Here is a 14458-nt window from a genome sequence, read left to right as displayed (position 1 = left end):
CTCCCTCTCCTTCTGTTTACCACCACATTTCATAAAAGAGTGGCCTACCCCAGCTGTCCCAACTTCCACATATTCCATTCATTGTTCAAATTGAAGTGTGGCTTCCAACTTCAATGTTCTACTGAAACTGCTCTCTCGAAGGTCACCACTGACCTCCTAAGTGCCACATACGATGACCTAGTCTCAGCCACCTTTTGTTTGACCTTGCTGCAGCATTAAGAGCTATTTGTGGTTCACTCATTCTTTTCAAAAACCTCTCCTCCCTTGACCTCTAATACACGGCTGTCTCCTAGTTTTTCTATTATTCTCATCATTCTTTTTCAGCCTTTTTTTGCCCACTCCTCCTTAGCTGCCTTCTCCTTAATCCTTGCACAGCACAGATGCCTCAGGGTAAGTAAAATCCATCCAGGAGGATCTATGGGAAGTCAGGAACAAATTACAATCCCCAACAAAGAGGTCCTGAAATCCAAGAGGTAGGAAAGGTAAGAAGCCAGAGAACAAAAGCAGGAACCAGCAGACAGGACTCAGAGAAAGGAGGCCCTCATCCTCAGCAGGTCTGGGTTTTGGGGTCAGGCATCTTTTGCCCTGCGGCAACTTAAAGGCATAGTCGGCCTCAGATATCAATGTTTCCCAAGATTCTGCCTTTGTCATCTTCTCTATCCTCTACACTTTCTCCCTAAATGTTTAGCTACTCCCAGGGTTTTGCCTATAACCTTGATTACCACAAATTATATCTCCAACAAGAAATTCTTGCCTAAATTCCAGACCCTAATTTCCTTTTTAAATTCTCTCCCTGCCCTTTCTCCCCCTACCCCTACTCCAAGGTCTTTAAGGCATGTAAAGCTATCATGAATTTTTCATTTTGACATCTGAATCTCCTTCACCATACAGTGTGGCATTCTCACATCTTTGTAACTCACCACCATCACCAACAAAATGAAACGTGGGGAATCATGGAATATCTTTCTGTATTTCCACCTTACAAATTTTTCACCACAATCGTTCCAATGGATGCTCTTTACAACCTGTGGATATCCTAAATTCATACTAAATATTACAAATTAATGTTTCTAAAAGCAGGATACATCCTCCTCAGGGTGGTGACCTCAGCTCAAATAATGTGAAGAACACTTAAAAATCCCTCCTTTCTTTTTTTAATAACAGGTAATCCATGTTCTATTTGGAAAAGAGACCTTTGTAGAGTCTTTTATTTTAAAAAATGTTAAAGTCTTGGGGGCCAGCCCAGTGGCGCAAGCGGTTAAGTGCGCACGCTCCGCTGCGGGGGCCCAGGGTTTGCCGGTTCGGATTCCGGGCGGGCACCGACGCATGTCAAGCCATGCTGTGGTGGCATCCCATAAAAAGTGGAGCAAGATGGGCACGGATGTTAGCCCAGGGCCGGTCTTCCTCAGCAAAAAGAGGAGGATTGGCAAATGTTAGCTCAGGGCCGATCTTCCTCACAAAAAAAAAAAGTTAAAGTCTTACACCAAGAGTAAGTTTTAAAGTTTTAAAGATTTAACTAAGAGGTAAAGTCAGAAAGTACGAATGCACCATTTTGGAGAGAATATATTACAGCATTTCTATCTCGTATGTGGAAGTGTGAGCTGAACTCCACAGGCATTTATACAGTTAAATAAAAATACTGTGGAAGCAAATGAATCAAAAAGGACAGGGTCTGATATTTTTTAAACCCATCAGATGTCTCTACATATGGAAAATGGTTACATAAAATTTATATTAGATCATGGAAATTGACTAGATAATCCAGATTTTTTTTTTTTTTGTGAGGAGATCAGCCCTGTGCTAACATCTGCCAATCCTCCTCTTTTTTTGCTGAGGAAGACTGGCCCTGGACTAACATCCGTGCCCATCTTCCTCCACTTTATATGGGACGCCACCACAGCATGGCCCGCCAAGCAGTGCATCGGTGTGCGCCGGGGAGCCGAATCGGCGAATCCCAGGGCGCAGCAGCAGAGCGTGCCCACTTAACCACTTGCGCAATTGGGCTGGGCCCCAGATTTTTTTTTTAACAGCTTAGTTCTGTAAGAGAAAAATATTGTTCTGAGGAACTGGCATATTAATAAGTGAAAGTTGAAAAGAAAGTTGAAAAACGAGTTGCTTTTCTGAAATGGTTTATTACTCTTTAGGAGAAGTTACTCTTGTTGGATTCTTTGTAAGATCCATCAAATATAATCATTTGCTGGAAATCTATATCATCATTTAAAATTATTACAGAGGAAAATACAGAGCAGGAAAAAACAAACTTACTTCTCTTGATTACTGCTCTAATGGATGACAAGGGTCCTTGGCTGGAAAAAGAAAGAAAGAAAACTTATTACACATTCATTAATCCTTTTGAAGAAGAATCATTCACAATGCCAGGTCATTTCTGGGACTCAATATGGCACCAAGCAGCAAGTTTGATACATTAGTTACTGGTCTATCCTCTTTACAAAACACAAATTCTTGAAATTGCCTTTGACAGTTGAAATGCTTTATGGGAAGTAAGGAGGCTGGTAAAGTATATCTACAGTGTAAATAAAATTTTGCCTTAAAATTGCTTTCATAGCTACCTACATACTGCATCTTCCAGTAAAATTCTAGACACTGCTCGAAGTCAGGTAACAATTACATGGTACTCAAAAGAATTCTGGTCCTCTGTATCTCTTTTGTCTTTGACATTGGAATTCCTGTCTTCTCATATCAGATCAAAATAGATCATTTTTATAGTCAATTTGACCTAAGGATCAACAGCATTTCTTTCTAAGATTAGAATTAAAAACATCACCACCTAAAATAAAAGTGTCTCCTTGCTTTGAGTTTTGTTCAATAGCTGGTTGATCCTGGCTGTCTCTGACTGTGTGACCTTGGGCAAGTCACAGAACCTTTCTGAGCCTCTGTTTACTCATTGGTGAAAACCTTCTAGCGGCAAAGGCTAATGCTACTAGTTTGCAAGGTTGTTTGTTTGTTTTTTATCTTTATTCAAATCAGCTGGACTAATTGTTTTTGAAATCATTTAGAAAAAATATACAACCTTAAAAGTTTAATGATATTATTTAGAAAAAAAAACCCTTATTTATAAAATTCTTCACTTTTTTCAGAATGCTCTTAAAATTTATACTTATTTTTGAATTTATGCTCTTTTTAAATTTATGCTTGTGGCAATCTGTATAAATCCTCTTTCTGTTTCTTAGATAGATAAGATAAAGCTTCAGGAAGATGCAATAACATATCAGTTCATTTTACAGGAGGGACACTTGAAGAATATACTATTCTGCCAGACAAGAAAAAAACCATTAAGCTCCAGGAGGTCTCCAAAATCATGATAATCGCCCTCAGCTGAGAACCACTAAGCTAGTGGCAACAAAAAAAGAGTAATAGGATTTATATAGATAAGAAAAAAGCTGACTTTGCCATTTCTGGTCGCCAAGCTGATGGTGGCAGTAGTGAGATAAAATTGGAGGCATGTGAGAAAATAGGACAAAGGCAGTGAGGAGAGAAGAAAGAAGTAGAAGCAATTTCTAGCACCAAGAACACTTTTTAAAAAGTGGTACTATGGCTATACCAGGAGAAAAAAATGAGTCTTTTTATGAAGGAACATAGACAGTCAATCACTCTATGTTTTAAGTCAGGTGTTTATAAATCAAGCGTTATCTGAACTTTTTAAAAATGCCACATTTCAGGACTACAATAAAACAAAAGTCTTTAACTTGCTGCATTTCAAAAAGAAAAATTACATATATTTTTATAAACAAAGCCTTGAGCCAACCCTGATTTGCTTCTCAAAACAGAAAACAATAATGTTACAGACTAACACCAATACCTGTGTTTTCATCTTGTGTCTGCATCAGTCAAGCTTTTATCACCATATATTACCAGCTAGATTAAGGCAATATTATGTAATGGGAGAAGCAAGTATGAGTTAGTAAATAGTACTTTGCCACTGAGACAAATATAAAGCTACAATGCCATTTTAATAGTGTCTAAATTAATATCATCATCGCAATATGTAAGGTCAGATCTGATAAACTATGGGGAATGGAAAAGAATAAGATTAAATGTAATTACTTGAAACTAATGAAAACAAATTATCTTTTAGTTCTAAAACTCTGATAAGCCTCCACAGTTTAAAGTTTGGGGATGGTGAGGCAGTGAATTCCTTCTTGTTTTTTCTTTTTTTTTTCTTTTGTGAGGAAGATTGGCCCCTGAGCCAACATCTGTGCCCATCTTCCTCTTTTTTTGTATGTGGGACACTGCCATAGCATGGCTTGATGAGCAGTGCATAGGTCTGTACCGGGGATCCAAACCTGCAACCCCTAGGCTGCTGAAGCAGAGTGCACAAACTTAACCACTATGCCACCAGGCCGGCCCAGCAAATTCCTTCTTAAGAATTAGAGAATAAAGATTAGTAAAGAAAAAGAATTGAGACCCAATTGGGATGGCTTTTGCTAAACTTAAAAACTATAACAAAACTACAAAATACTTCTATTAATACTCTGAAACAGGGCTGGCCCCGTGGCGTAGCAGTTAAGTTCGCGCGCTCTGCTTCGGTGGCCCAGGGTCTGCCCTTCGGATCCTGGGCGTGGACCTACTCACCCCTCATCAAGCCATGCTGAGGCAGAGTCACACACAGAAGAACTAGAAGGACCTACAACTAGGATATACAACTATGTATTGGGGCTTTGAGGAGAAAAAAAAAAAAACTCTGAAAGCTTTAGGGAAAAAGTTATATGAGTTCTGAGTTAACTTATTTTTTCATCACCATTGACAGTTCAATTACAATCATTAAGATCTATAATATAATGTCAAGTTACATCAGTTATTTTTCTACTTAATCTTTTTCAAGGACCAGCAAATCATATGCGTGACCTTTATTTACACATTTAGTTTCAGGACAAACAAAGCTAATAAGTTTTTAAATGAGTTTCGTTAACAAAATCTATATATTATAAAATTCGTAAAATGAGTTCTATTGACGGTCATATCTGTGAGCATGAAGAATATGGGGGCTAGGTAGAGAAAAAGTAAATAGGATGCATGATGTACCTACTGGGGCATCATGACTACAGTGGGAAGAGTATAGAATTTGGAGCCAGCCAGAGACCTACTTTCCTATTTGTGTGAGCTTGGCCAATTTACTTACTTGCTGGAATCATTTCTTTATCTGTAATATGAGGACACCAATGCCTATCTTTTGGCTTGTTACTAAGACTGAATGAAAAAAAACTATGTAAAATATACAGTACAGTGCTTGGCACATATTAGAGTTTCAAAAAATGTTAGTTACATTTCCTAATGTACATTTCCTAATTTTCCAATACACGAATTTCTGTAGTCCATTATTACATGAGGCTGAAATTTTTGGAGCTACCTTGCCAACACCAGTAGAGTTGCCCTACAGTTATCATAACCCTACCTTACAAATTCAAATAATTGACCATTCGTATTTCAGTTGCAATTATTATTCGCTACTTACAACCATTCAGAGTTTCACAATGCATACGTCTCATATACCTAATCCCCTGTGAAGCTGAAGCAATAACAAAGCCAAAAGAACAAAACAGACTGACAAGCTTTTGTGAGCACTGTATTATCCCCCTTGGGAACAGAGATCTCTGTTCCTTTAGGTCTTCCTTCCCATGATGTTTTTCACAAAATGGGCATGGTGATCAGTAGCTCTGCAGACTTAGTTTCATATTTCTTTAGCTCTATGAAAAAAGAAATCCCATGAAAGTGTTCAAAGATCCTGGAAAAGGCTTTCAACTCCATTATTAATAACTACAGTACATTTAAAATTAGAATATGTTGCCCTGTCCTTCCCAACTCTTTAAGTTGTTCTTTTTTTTCCACACATGCATGTCTTGACTTCCTAATTAAACTACAAACTTCTCAAGAAGAGAGACTGCCTTCTACTAATTTTTATAGTGCAACTGTATCATGTGCTCATTGAACTAATGTGAACTCAATCCTACTCACAGAGAGAAAGAAATATAATTTGAAAGATACAGGTGATTCCACCTACAATCTACTTAACAAGCAAATCCCCAGGAACAATTTTGTTGCTGGTTTTGTTCTCTTGGTCACAATTCCCAGTTACACTTTGTTGTATGCACATCTTGCGAAAAGTGTCTGGGTCTAATGTTTAAAAATACGTATTTTTCATACAAAATGTCACCTTTACAAGCATGTGGTGCTCAATGAAGAACATTTTGATAGTAGCATGGAAAACTGGCCAGGTTTAGCTTATTAAGAGATGATGCAGACTCCAACATGGTACCTAATTTGCCAACAAATACTGTACTTTAAGTGTCAATTAATGGAACTTCAGGGGAGATTCTGCCTATTCACAATTTTTCATTATACATTATCTTTAGAACCTGTCTTTTTATAAGTTAAGCCTTTGGTAATAATTCCCAACCAATAAGCAGCACAAAGTCTTCGCTGGTGTGCTGCTAAATTTCAAACCCTATATAATACACAATAACACTCAGTGATGTGAACCAGATGCAACTTGTCCAAGTGGGTTATGTTATATGATGCAGAGCAGGTACCACTTGCTTTGAGAAGAGGTATAGAGCATAATGTCAAGTGAGCACCCAAGAAACGTGGCATTTACTGCAACACGTGAAAACAGAATCTTTAACCTCTTCAAATGTGAACACAAAAAGGTTGAAAACTATGGGTCTGATGTCCCACACCACAGTTGGGACAACTGTGTTCAATAAACACCTATTGAATGAACCTAGGAATTAGTAAAAAGAATAAATCTTGTCTGGGGTTCTATCTTTCCTCCACAGTCAACCTAAAGTGATCTATAGATAGAGTTTATACAGAAAAACCTAGGAAAATAAAAAGGGCTAAAATCCTATCCTCTCTTTTCTGGATATATAGCAATACAGAAAGATTATATTTTATAATTAGAAGTTATTTGTTGGTAAAAGGCATGAAAAGGATCACATAGTTCTAAAGGGGTGCCCACTGTATGCTGGGACAAAGTGAGGGTAGTAAAATATTAAACAAATATATGGCAGTTTCAGTTTGAAGCATCCATAACATCCAGAGACTGATTTTTCGAACTTCTGTCTTATCAGCTGATGATTTCTGTATTTTTGACCAAAAAAGACAAGCATGCACTTAACTGTTAAGAAAAAATTTTAATTTTCAAACAAGAAATTTAATGCTTATTTTATTCTAGGCATTATGCTAGGTACCAAAGAAAAAGATCAACTAGGACATGGACCCTGCCTATAAGGTGATCATAGTCTAGGGAGAAGCCTATAGACAAGAGAAGAGCTTACAATTTGTGTGTATTTCTGCTTTTCTTAAAATTAGGACTTTCATATACGTTTTACTTTCTTTCTTTTTTTTTTTTTAATTTATTTTTTTCCCCCCAAAGCCCCAGTAGATGGTTGTGTGTCACTGCTGCACATCCTTCTAGTTGCTGTATGTGGGACGCGGCCTCAGCATGGCCAGAGAAGCGGTGCGTCGGTGCGCGCCTGGGATCTGAACCCGGTCCGCCAGCAGCGGAGCGCGTGCACCTAACCGCTAAGCCACGGGGCCGGCCCCGTTTTACTTTCTATTACAGGTATTTTGGTGCATTATTTCCTCTACTGGACTACAAACTCCTTTTCAGGCAGTGTACGTATTGCAATGATGTTGCCTATAAACCTTAAATTAAAAAAAAAATTATGGCCAATTTTTAAAAACTAAGGCAATTTTTAAAGTCCTCTTGGCATGTTCAGATTCCATGCCATAAAATATTTTAGATCATATGGAAAGAACAAGTCTCCTACAAACAACTGACTCATGCAATGACACCATATTTAACAATGACTTTTAAAGAATGTAAAGAGAAGTTCTTAAAAACAAAAAAATAGAAAATCCACACCCTTCCCTAAAACCTGTCATCCTGGTTTTAAAAACTATATGCAGCAAAGCTTCTACCTTAAAAGACTGACACATCCCTTTGGACACTTCCTTATTGATGTTCAGGGAAAACCTGATATAAACTCCTGTGATAGACACGAGACTGGCAAGGGACACCACCTGGCAAGAGAAATTAGGAACAGGAAGCTTGGTGGAAATCCAAAGAGTCACTTGGTTACACTACAGAAGAAAAAATTAAAGGTAGGTGTTTCCTACATCACAGTTCATATATAGAGTCCCAATGCCTATATAAGAAGAAGCAAACACCAACGAAAAGCCCTCTGTCCAAGGATGAAAAGAATACTCAGAGAGAAGAGAGAAGGGGAAAAGGTTTCTCATTACATACTAGTTTACCACTTACCTGGAAAAATCTGCTTTACAGTGTTAGTTTTTACTAAACATATAAATACTCCAATATACTGGTTCTCATCAGAACATATAATCTATTTTTCTCTTCTCTTGGTCCTATTATAGCTAGAAGATGGTGGTAAGTAGAAAGTGGTCATAATACTACCTCCTACACTTGTTGCTGTAAACTCAGAGGCATACCTAGTAACACTTTTTGATGTCAGAGTTATGGAGAATAGGTCTTAATTCTATTCTTAATAGAATAGAATTCTTAATTCTATAGCCAGAAATTCTAACATTTCTGGCTATAGCTTCTAGCTATCTTTTTAATTCCTTAGTGCATGAACAAATCTAACACTTAAAAAATAACCCAAGATTAATTCTGCTCCTTTGGAGGCACTGAAAATTGAAGGAACATATATGTAGATAAGTAATGACAGTATCTGATTAATAGATTATTTGAATTTTAGGTCATATAAAGGGTACAGAAGGAGAGGGTAGGAAGGATGAAAGGAGGAAAAGAGGTACTAGACTCCATATACAACCTGAGAACTCTATCAGAGTAAGAGTGGGGGGATTCATTTTTAGCGGAGGTACAATTAGTATAGACAAACATTTTGGGCCTTTGTTTTGACATCATTCCTAACTTACTTTTAATCATTTAGTATTGAAACCTAGAAGAGATAACTGCATAGCAAAGGTGCCTGGTGTCTCCTGATGATGTGGCAATCAAATCAGCACCAAAACTCAAAAGTTCCAGAAGCAGCTGATATTTGAAGCTGGGCTAGCAATAAAATATGTTACAAACAAAGAGGTGTGTGCACGCATACGAATATTTGGGAAGATGCCTTAACCTCAGCATGTGGTAGTTTTCAAATGAGACCAAATTCATCTCAATTAACCAGTAATATTCTCTCATAAAAAATAAAACCTTACTATTGATAAAAGCATATGAAATTTCAGTGGGTTTAGTAGAAGGCAGCAGGGAAAGAAAAAAGGCAAGAAACATGATTTTGTGTTTTTCCATTCTTTATGGGATTAAAATAAAACTGTCGTGAGCAATGATATTTTGCTATTTTTCATTGCAAAACAAAATACATATTTTCAGCATCTGAAACTGATCAAAATATTAATTGACACTTCCAACACGATAAAAAGAAATTAGGTCAGTTTGAAACTCCGGCTTTAAGATCTAAAAAAGGTATTAGTTCTAAAATGTTAGCTCCATTTTTTATTTGAAATAGGCAGATATTTTTTAAAAGCTAGGTTTAAATGTTATTAATAAAAATGCATAAATTATTTAAGTTGTTATAAGACACTACAAGATTTTTCTACACCAATAATTTTTTAAAAATATCTTTTAAATGTGAATGTTGTAGCCACCCATGTCTTAGCATTGTAATCACTTGATCAAAGGTTTTAGGTTGGCTAAGCCCTTCTTTTTACCCTTTACAGTTTCCTACAGCATTACATTTTTATCTTTTCACCAAATCTCAGTGATGTCTAAGCCAGAATAAAATAGGCTTAATCAATGGTGGAGGAATTAACAATGAAGCAATAAACATACAAAACAGGAAAACCTAATCAATGTAATTTCCTATATTAAAGGCCTAAAAAGGCCTTTATTTTGCTAGTAAAAACAAATACATTTAAAAAAAATTCATTTAATCAAGTCCTTCCAAAACTGCCAGTTCTTAAAGAGTTTCTCTTAAAGCTGAAGGCTTTGACCAAGAATGTAAAATGGAACATAGAAACAGCTGAGTTCATTCTAACAACACATGGATTTGTTCTCCTCTGGGAATTGAAACAAAAACTTCAATAGTGGGTAGGGATGAAAACTTTTACTGAAAACATTCAACAATTTCTCCATTACATAACGAGTACAAACAATACGTCCACCAGCTAATATGTATTTTTTGCAAAGCCACTGGAAACTGTTTCCATTGGATACCAAGAACATACCTGGTAGCTAAAGGACTTTAAAGTCATTTAAAATTATGACTACCAATAGTTATATGAAATTACCCAACAGGTATAGTAAATTTCTAGATTGGGGAGCCCACAGAACAGCAGCTTTTAGGATACATATTATGTTGTTCAGGATACCTTCATTTAAGGGTACGACTGTTCGTTAAGACTGTAGGGCCTGAGTCCAACTGCCCCCAAACAAGTAGTTCTATCTTGATAGAACATTTTAAAAGATTCACAGAGAGTAAATCTGCCTCCTATAAGCATCAGAAGAAAAAAGCAGACAGGAGGGAAGCAAGAAGATGCAGAGGGAGAATATAGGAGAGAATGGAAGGTATGGGGTCCAGCTGAACAAAGGATGGAGCACTGTATTGTGGATGCGGGGAGCAAGGTTTCCAAATGCTCTCAAGGTAAGGACTCTGCCTGCGGAATGATGAAGTGCCCATTGGCACCATACTTTGAAATAACCAGCCTACTACACAGGAGATTTATGCTGCCCCTGTCCCCATTCATTCTCTCCTCTTACCACCCACACTGGAGAGGAGAGGTATTTTATTCAGCCATTCTCACCAAATCCCCCTTGTGACCAGCTATACCTGCTGTGAAATGGCCTGAAGTGCAGCCTGTGGCAAAGCAACAGGGCATGACCAACTGATACTGGAATTCACTTCTATATGATAAATAAATAGGTCCCCAAACTGAATATTTTATATGATCCCAATCTTATTTCAAAAATCTTACTTAAAAAAACTATATATACACACACAAATATATATATATTATATATAAATATATATATATATTTTATATTTATACAAAAATAATGAGAACACATCTACCCAGTGGTGTGCTGGAGCCAGCTCATACTGGCTTGTCAAAGCTGACCATTAAATTTTCAGAAATTTGCAGGCCAGCTGTTAAACACAGCCATTATTAAAAATTATATAAACAAACTATATAAATTTATAATTAAGTAAATCACATAAAAATAAAGGTAAAAATCATCAAAACTTATCATTTTCTGATTATTTTACTATTATCTATGCTCTTGAGATTATTTATGTCTATTATGTCTGTATGGTGGAAATACTATATAGTGATGTGCTATGGTTCAACTCTTTCCAATTCACCATCACTTGTGTCATGTTGGTAGCTTGAAATTGGCCATGGTGGGAGTATTTACACCATGAAAATTGGCAAACAAGGGCTTAATTTATCATTTTATTGATGGTATAGACTAAAGAAAGTAATGGAGAAAATGTTAATAACGCAGATTCAACATAAAAGCATGTTGTGTTTGTAGCTGTTAAATTATGAATAGCACAAAAAATTGAGGAAACATTCTTCCAGTATTTGAAAACTACTATCTAAACCAGCAAAGAAGTTGCTCAGGCCACTGACAAAACGGGTGGAAATTCTGAAGTATGTCTTGGTTGTTTCACTTTCATCTTACTCATTAATATAAACAAAAATATGAACCAACATTCCTATAGCATTTATCATTTATCAGCACACCACTGCATATGCCCAAAATGTTAACAATAGTTGTTTCTAAGAGGTAGAGAATTATGATTTGTTACCTACCTATGTCTCCGTATTTTCCAAGTTTTATATAATGAACATTATTACTTTTATAATTTGTAAGTTATTTTAAAAAAAAGATTTGCTATGGCAAAAAAAAAAAGTAATTTGTTCATGTCAAATTCATGACTTTTGAATAATTAAAATTACAAACAAACCATCAGATAATCAATCACTTTATGGAAAAAAACTGGCTGAGATCAAATCTAAATGCTATTACAGGCATGAAAATCCCCCAGAATCCCACCATGAGTAGCAGCAGGCATACAACTTCAAAAAAGCTTACAGAAAGAAAACGATCTATATATTTCACCAAGTCCTACTGCTCCAGCATAAAATAAAAAAATGAGTTAATAATCAAATTAAATGAACATAAACATTTATAATTTAAAAATCATTAATGTAACTATTATTTCCTTAGTGTATTCCATGTTCCAGGGATTCTCCTAGGCACTGGGGACAAGAGCAAAAAAAATGAGCCCCTGTATTCAAAGAGCTTACAGTAAAGTGGAGAAGACAGAAAAGTCAACAGGCAAGTTCTTTTGTGTTTTTTTTTAAGCAGGCAATTTTAATACAGAAAATGTGGAACCACACAAGGATATCTGGAATCTTTAAAAAATATTATCACAAATGTAGAACTAATCATGAACGGCAATTCAAATGAAACACAACTGAAAGAGAGGGTAAAGTATAACCAAACATTAAAAAATAATAAAATAGACTCTCAGTGGCAAGACTGTGCAGATACAAATAATAACATTTACCTTTTTGCAGCAGCCAAAGTCAGTCACTCCTCAAACTCCCAGCTAGTCCAGTGTTGGCGTTTTTAGAACTGGCTTGGCATGACAGTCCAGTCCTAATTCAAACGTCTAGCACTCAAGATTATCCTGCTCACACCTGTAACCAATGGCTATGTCACCTTAAGAATGTCTATAACATATGCTAATTGTTTCTTGGGCCATGGCCCTTCTTATTATAAGAATTTCTAATAATAGAAATCAACTGAAATGAATGTGTGGATGGATAGATGGACAGACAGGTAGGCAGGTAGACAGAGAGGCAGATGGATAGACAGATCAACTTGTTTTTTCTTAACAACCTTACTTTCAAAAAAGAAGACATTATTTAGGGAATCCCACTACCTGTAGGTCCTACCTATCTAGTAGCTAATATTGTTCCTGTTTTATTAATGGAGTGGCAGAGAGATGAACGCCTTTCCAAACACTTGAAGCTGGTGTGACAGAGTTACACATTTTGCTTCTAGACAAATACTCTGTTAAAATTGGGGCCACAATCTTCCTAGGAGAGATACACAGCTGTTTCAGGCTAAGCTGAACCCAGTCAGACAATACTTGGGATTCTTCCTGGAATTTCAAGAAAAGAAGAAAGAAAAGGCGATGGAAACAAAAGAGGAAGAAAAATGTCAACTGCTGGCAGTGGGGTTAGAATCCAAGACATGCTTCCAAGATCTACTCCTAATTCCACCTCATTCCCACGAGCCATAACCCTAACACCAACGGGCTAAGAAAGACTGAGTGGAATTCCTGTGACAGGACAATCAACAACAGCTGCAACCGTTCCCCCATTATCTCCACCAGCACCTTTACCAGAAAGTCAGCTGATGTGGAACAATCCTCAGTAGTGGAGTAGCAGGGCTATTGGATGATTTTAGCAGCCTGAGAAGACAACAGCATGTGAAGATAACCAACACCCAAATACAAATCAGAAAAGTTTTCTCTAGCTCATTTGCTTACTTCTGCAACTGGCCTCAAGGTGGGGATCCAGACTTATACAATTATAAACTATATACAAAGGGATTTGCGCTCTAGATAGAAGTATGCCAAAGTTATTAGGAAGCAGTCTTTAGTTAGTTTGTTCATTCATATATATATATATTTTTTTGTGAGGAAGATTGGCCCTGAGCTAACATCTGCCAATCCCCCTCTTTTTGCTGAGGAAGACTGGCCGTGGGCTAACATCCATGTCCATCTTTCCTCCACTTTATATGGGACATCGCCACAGCATGGCTTGCCAAGCAGTGCGTCGGTGGGCGCCCGGGATCCGAACCGGCGAATCCCGGGCTGCTGCAGCAGAGCACGCACTTAACCGCTTGTGCCACCAGGCCAGCCCCTGCTCATTCATTTTTATCCCTGTGATATCAAAATGTTTCAAAAAGTAACTTGAGGCCCATTTTTAAATTTTAACATAACGATTGTATTTATACTCGCTTTTAAATCTAATCCTTAGAAATGACTGTTTTCAAACTAGGACTTTCTATAAGAACAATGACCTTTCTCTTACTGAAGTAATTTAGCACTGACCATTTTATCTTATATTATTTGGTAGAGCTAAATAAAAGCTGCTCATCATGATAAGATTCAATAGCTATAACTTATTTTGCCATAGTAATTTTGTATGTATGCTTTTTTGGGAGGATCTTTTTTTAAAATAAATTTTTAAATTTTGTAATAGTTTTAGATTTACGGAAAAGTTGTGACGATATTACAGAATTTCCACATACCCCACACCCAGTTTCCCCTGGTGTCCACATCTTACATTAATATGATACATTTGTCACAATTAGGCATGTGGGTTTCTAAACACTCTGATCATGCAAACTTTTCCACGTTTTATTTAT

The 14458-nt window shown here is 36.8% G+C and overlaps 1 protein-coding gene across 3 annotated transcripts in view; it reads right to left on the bottom strand.

The window, feature by feature from the left end:
• Positions 1–14458, bottom strand: part of SH3D19 (SH3 domain containing 19) — a 166748-nt gene that overhangs the window by 49672 nt on the left and 102618 nt on the right. For all 3 annotated transcript variants that reach the window (XM_087437541.1, XM_087437539.1, XM_087437540.1), the window contains exon 3: positions 2266–2306. In XM_087437541.1, the coding sequence (XP_087293667.1) occupies positions 2266–2306 (41 nt within the window). The remainder of the gene's footprint in view (positions 1–2265; positions 2307–14458) is intronic.

This window comes from Ceratotherium simum, chromosome 12 (assembly GCF_057802395.1).
Source record: "Ceratotherium simum simum isolate JZ-2026a chromosome 12, ASM5780239v1, whole genome shotgun sequence".
NCBI lineage: Eukaryota > Metazoa > Chordata > Mammalia > Perissodactyla > Rhinocerotidae > Ceratotherium > Ceratotherium simum.
This window is presented reverse-complemented; position numbering and strand designations above follow the sequence as displayed.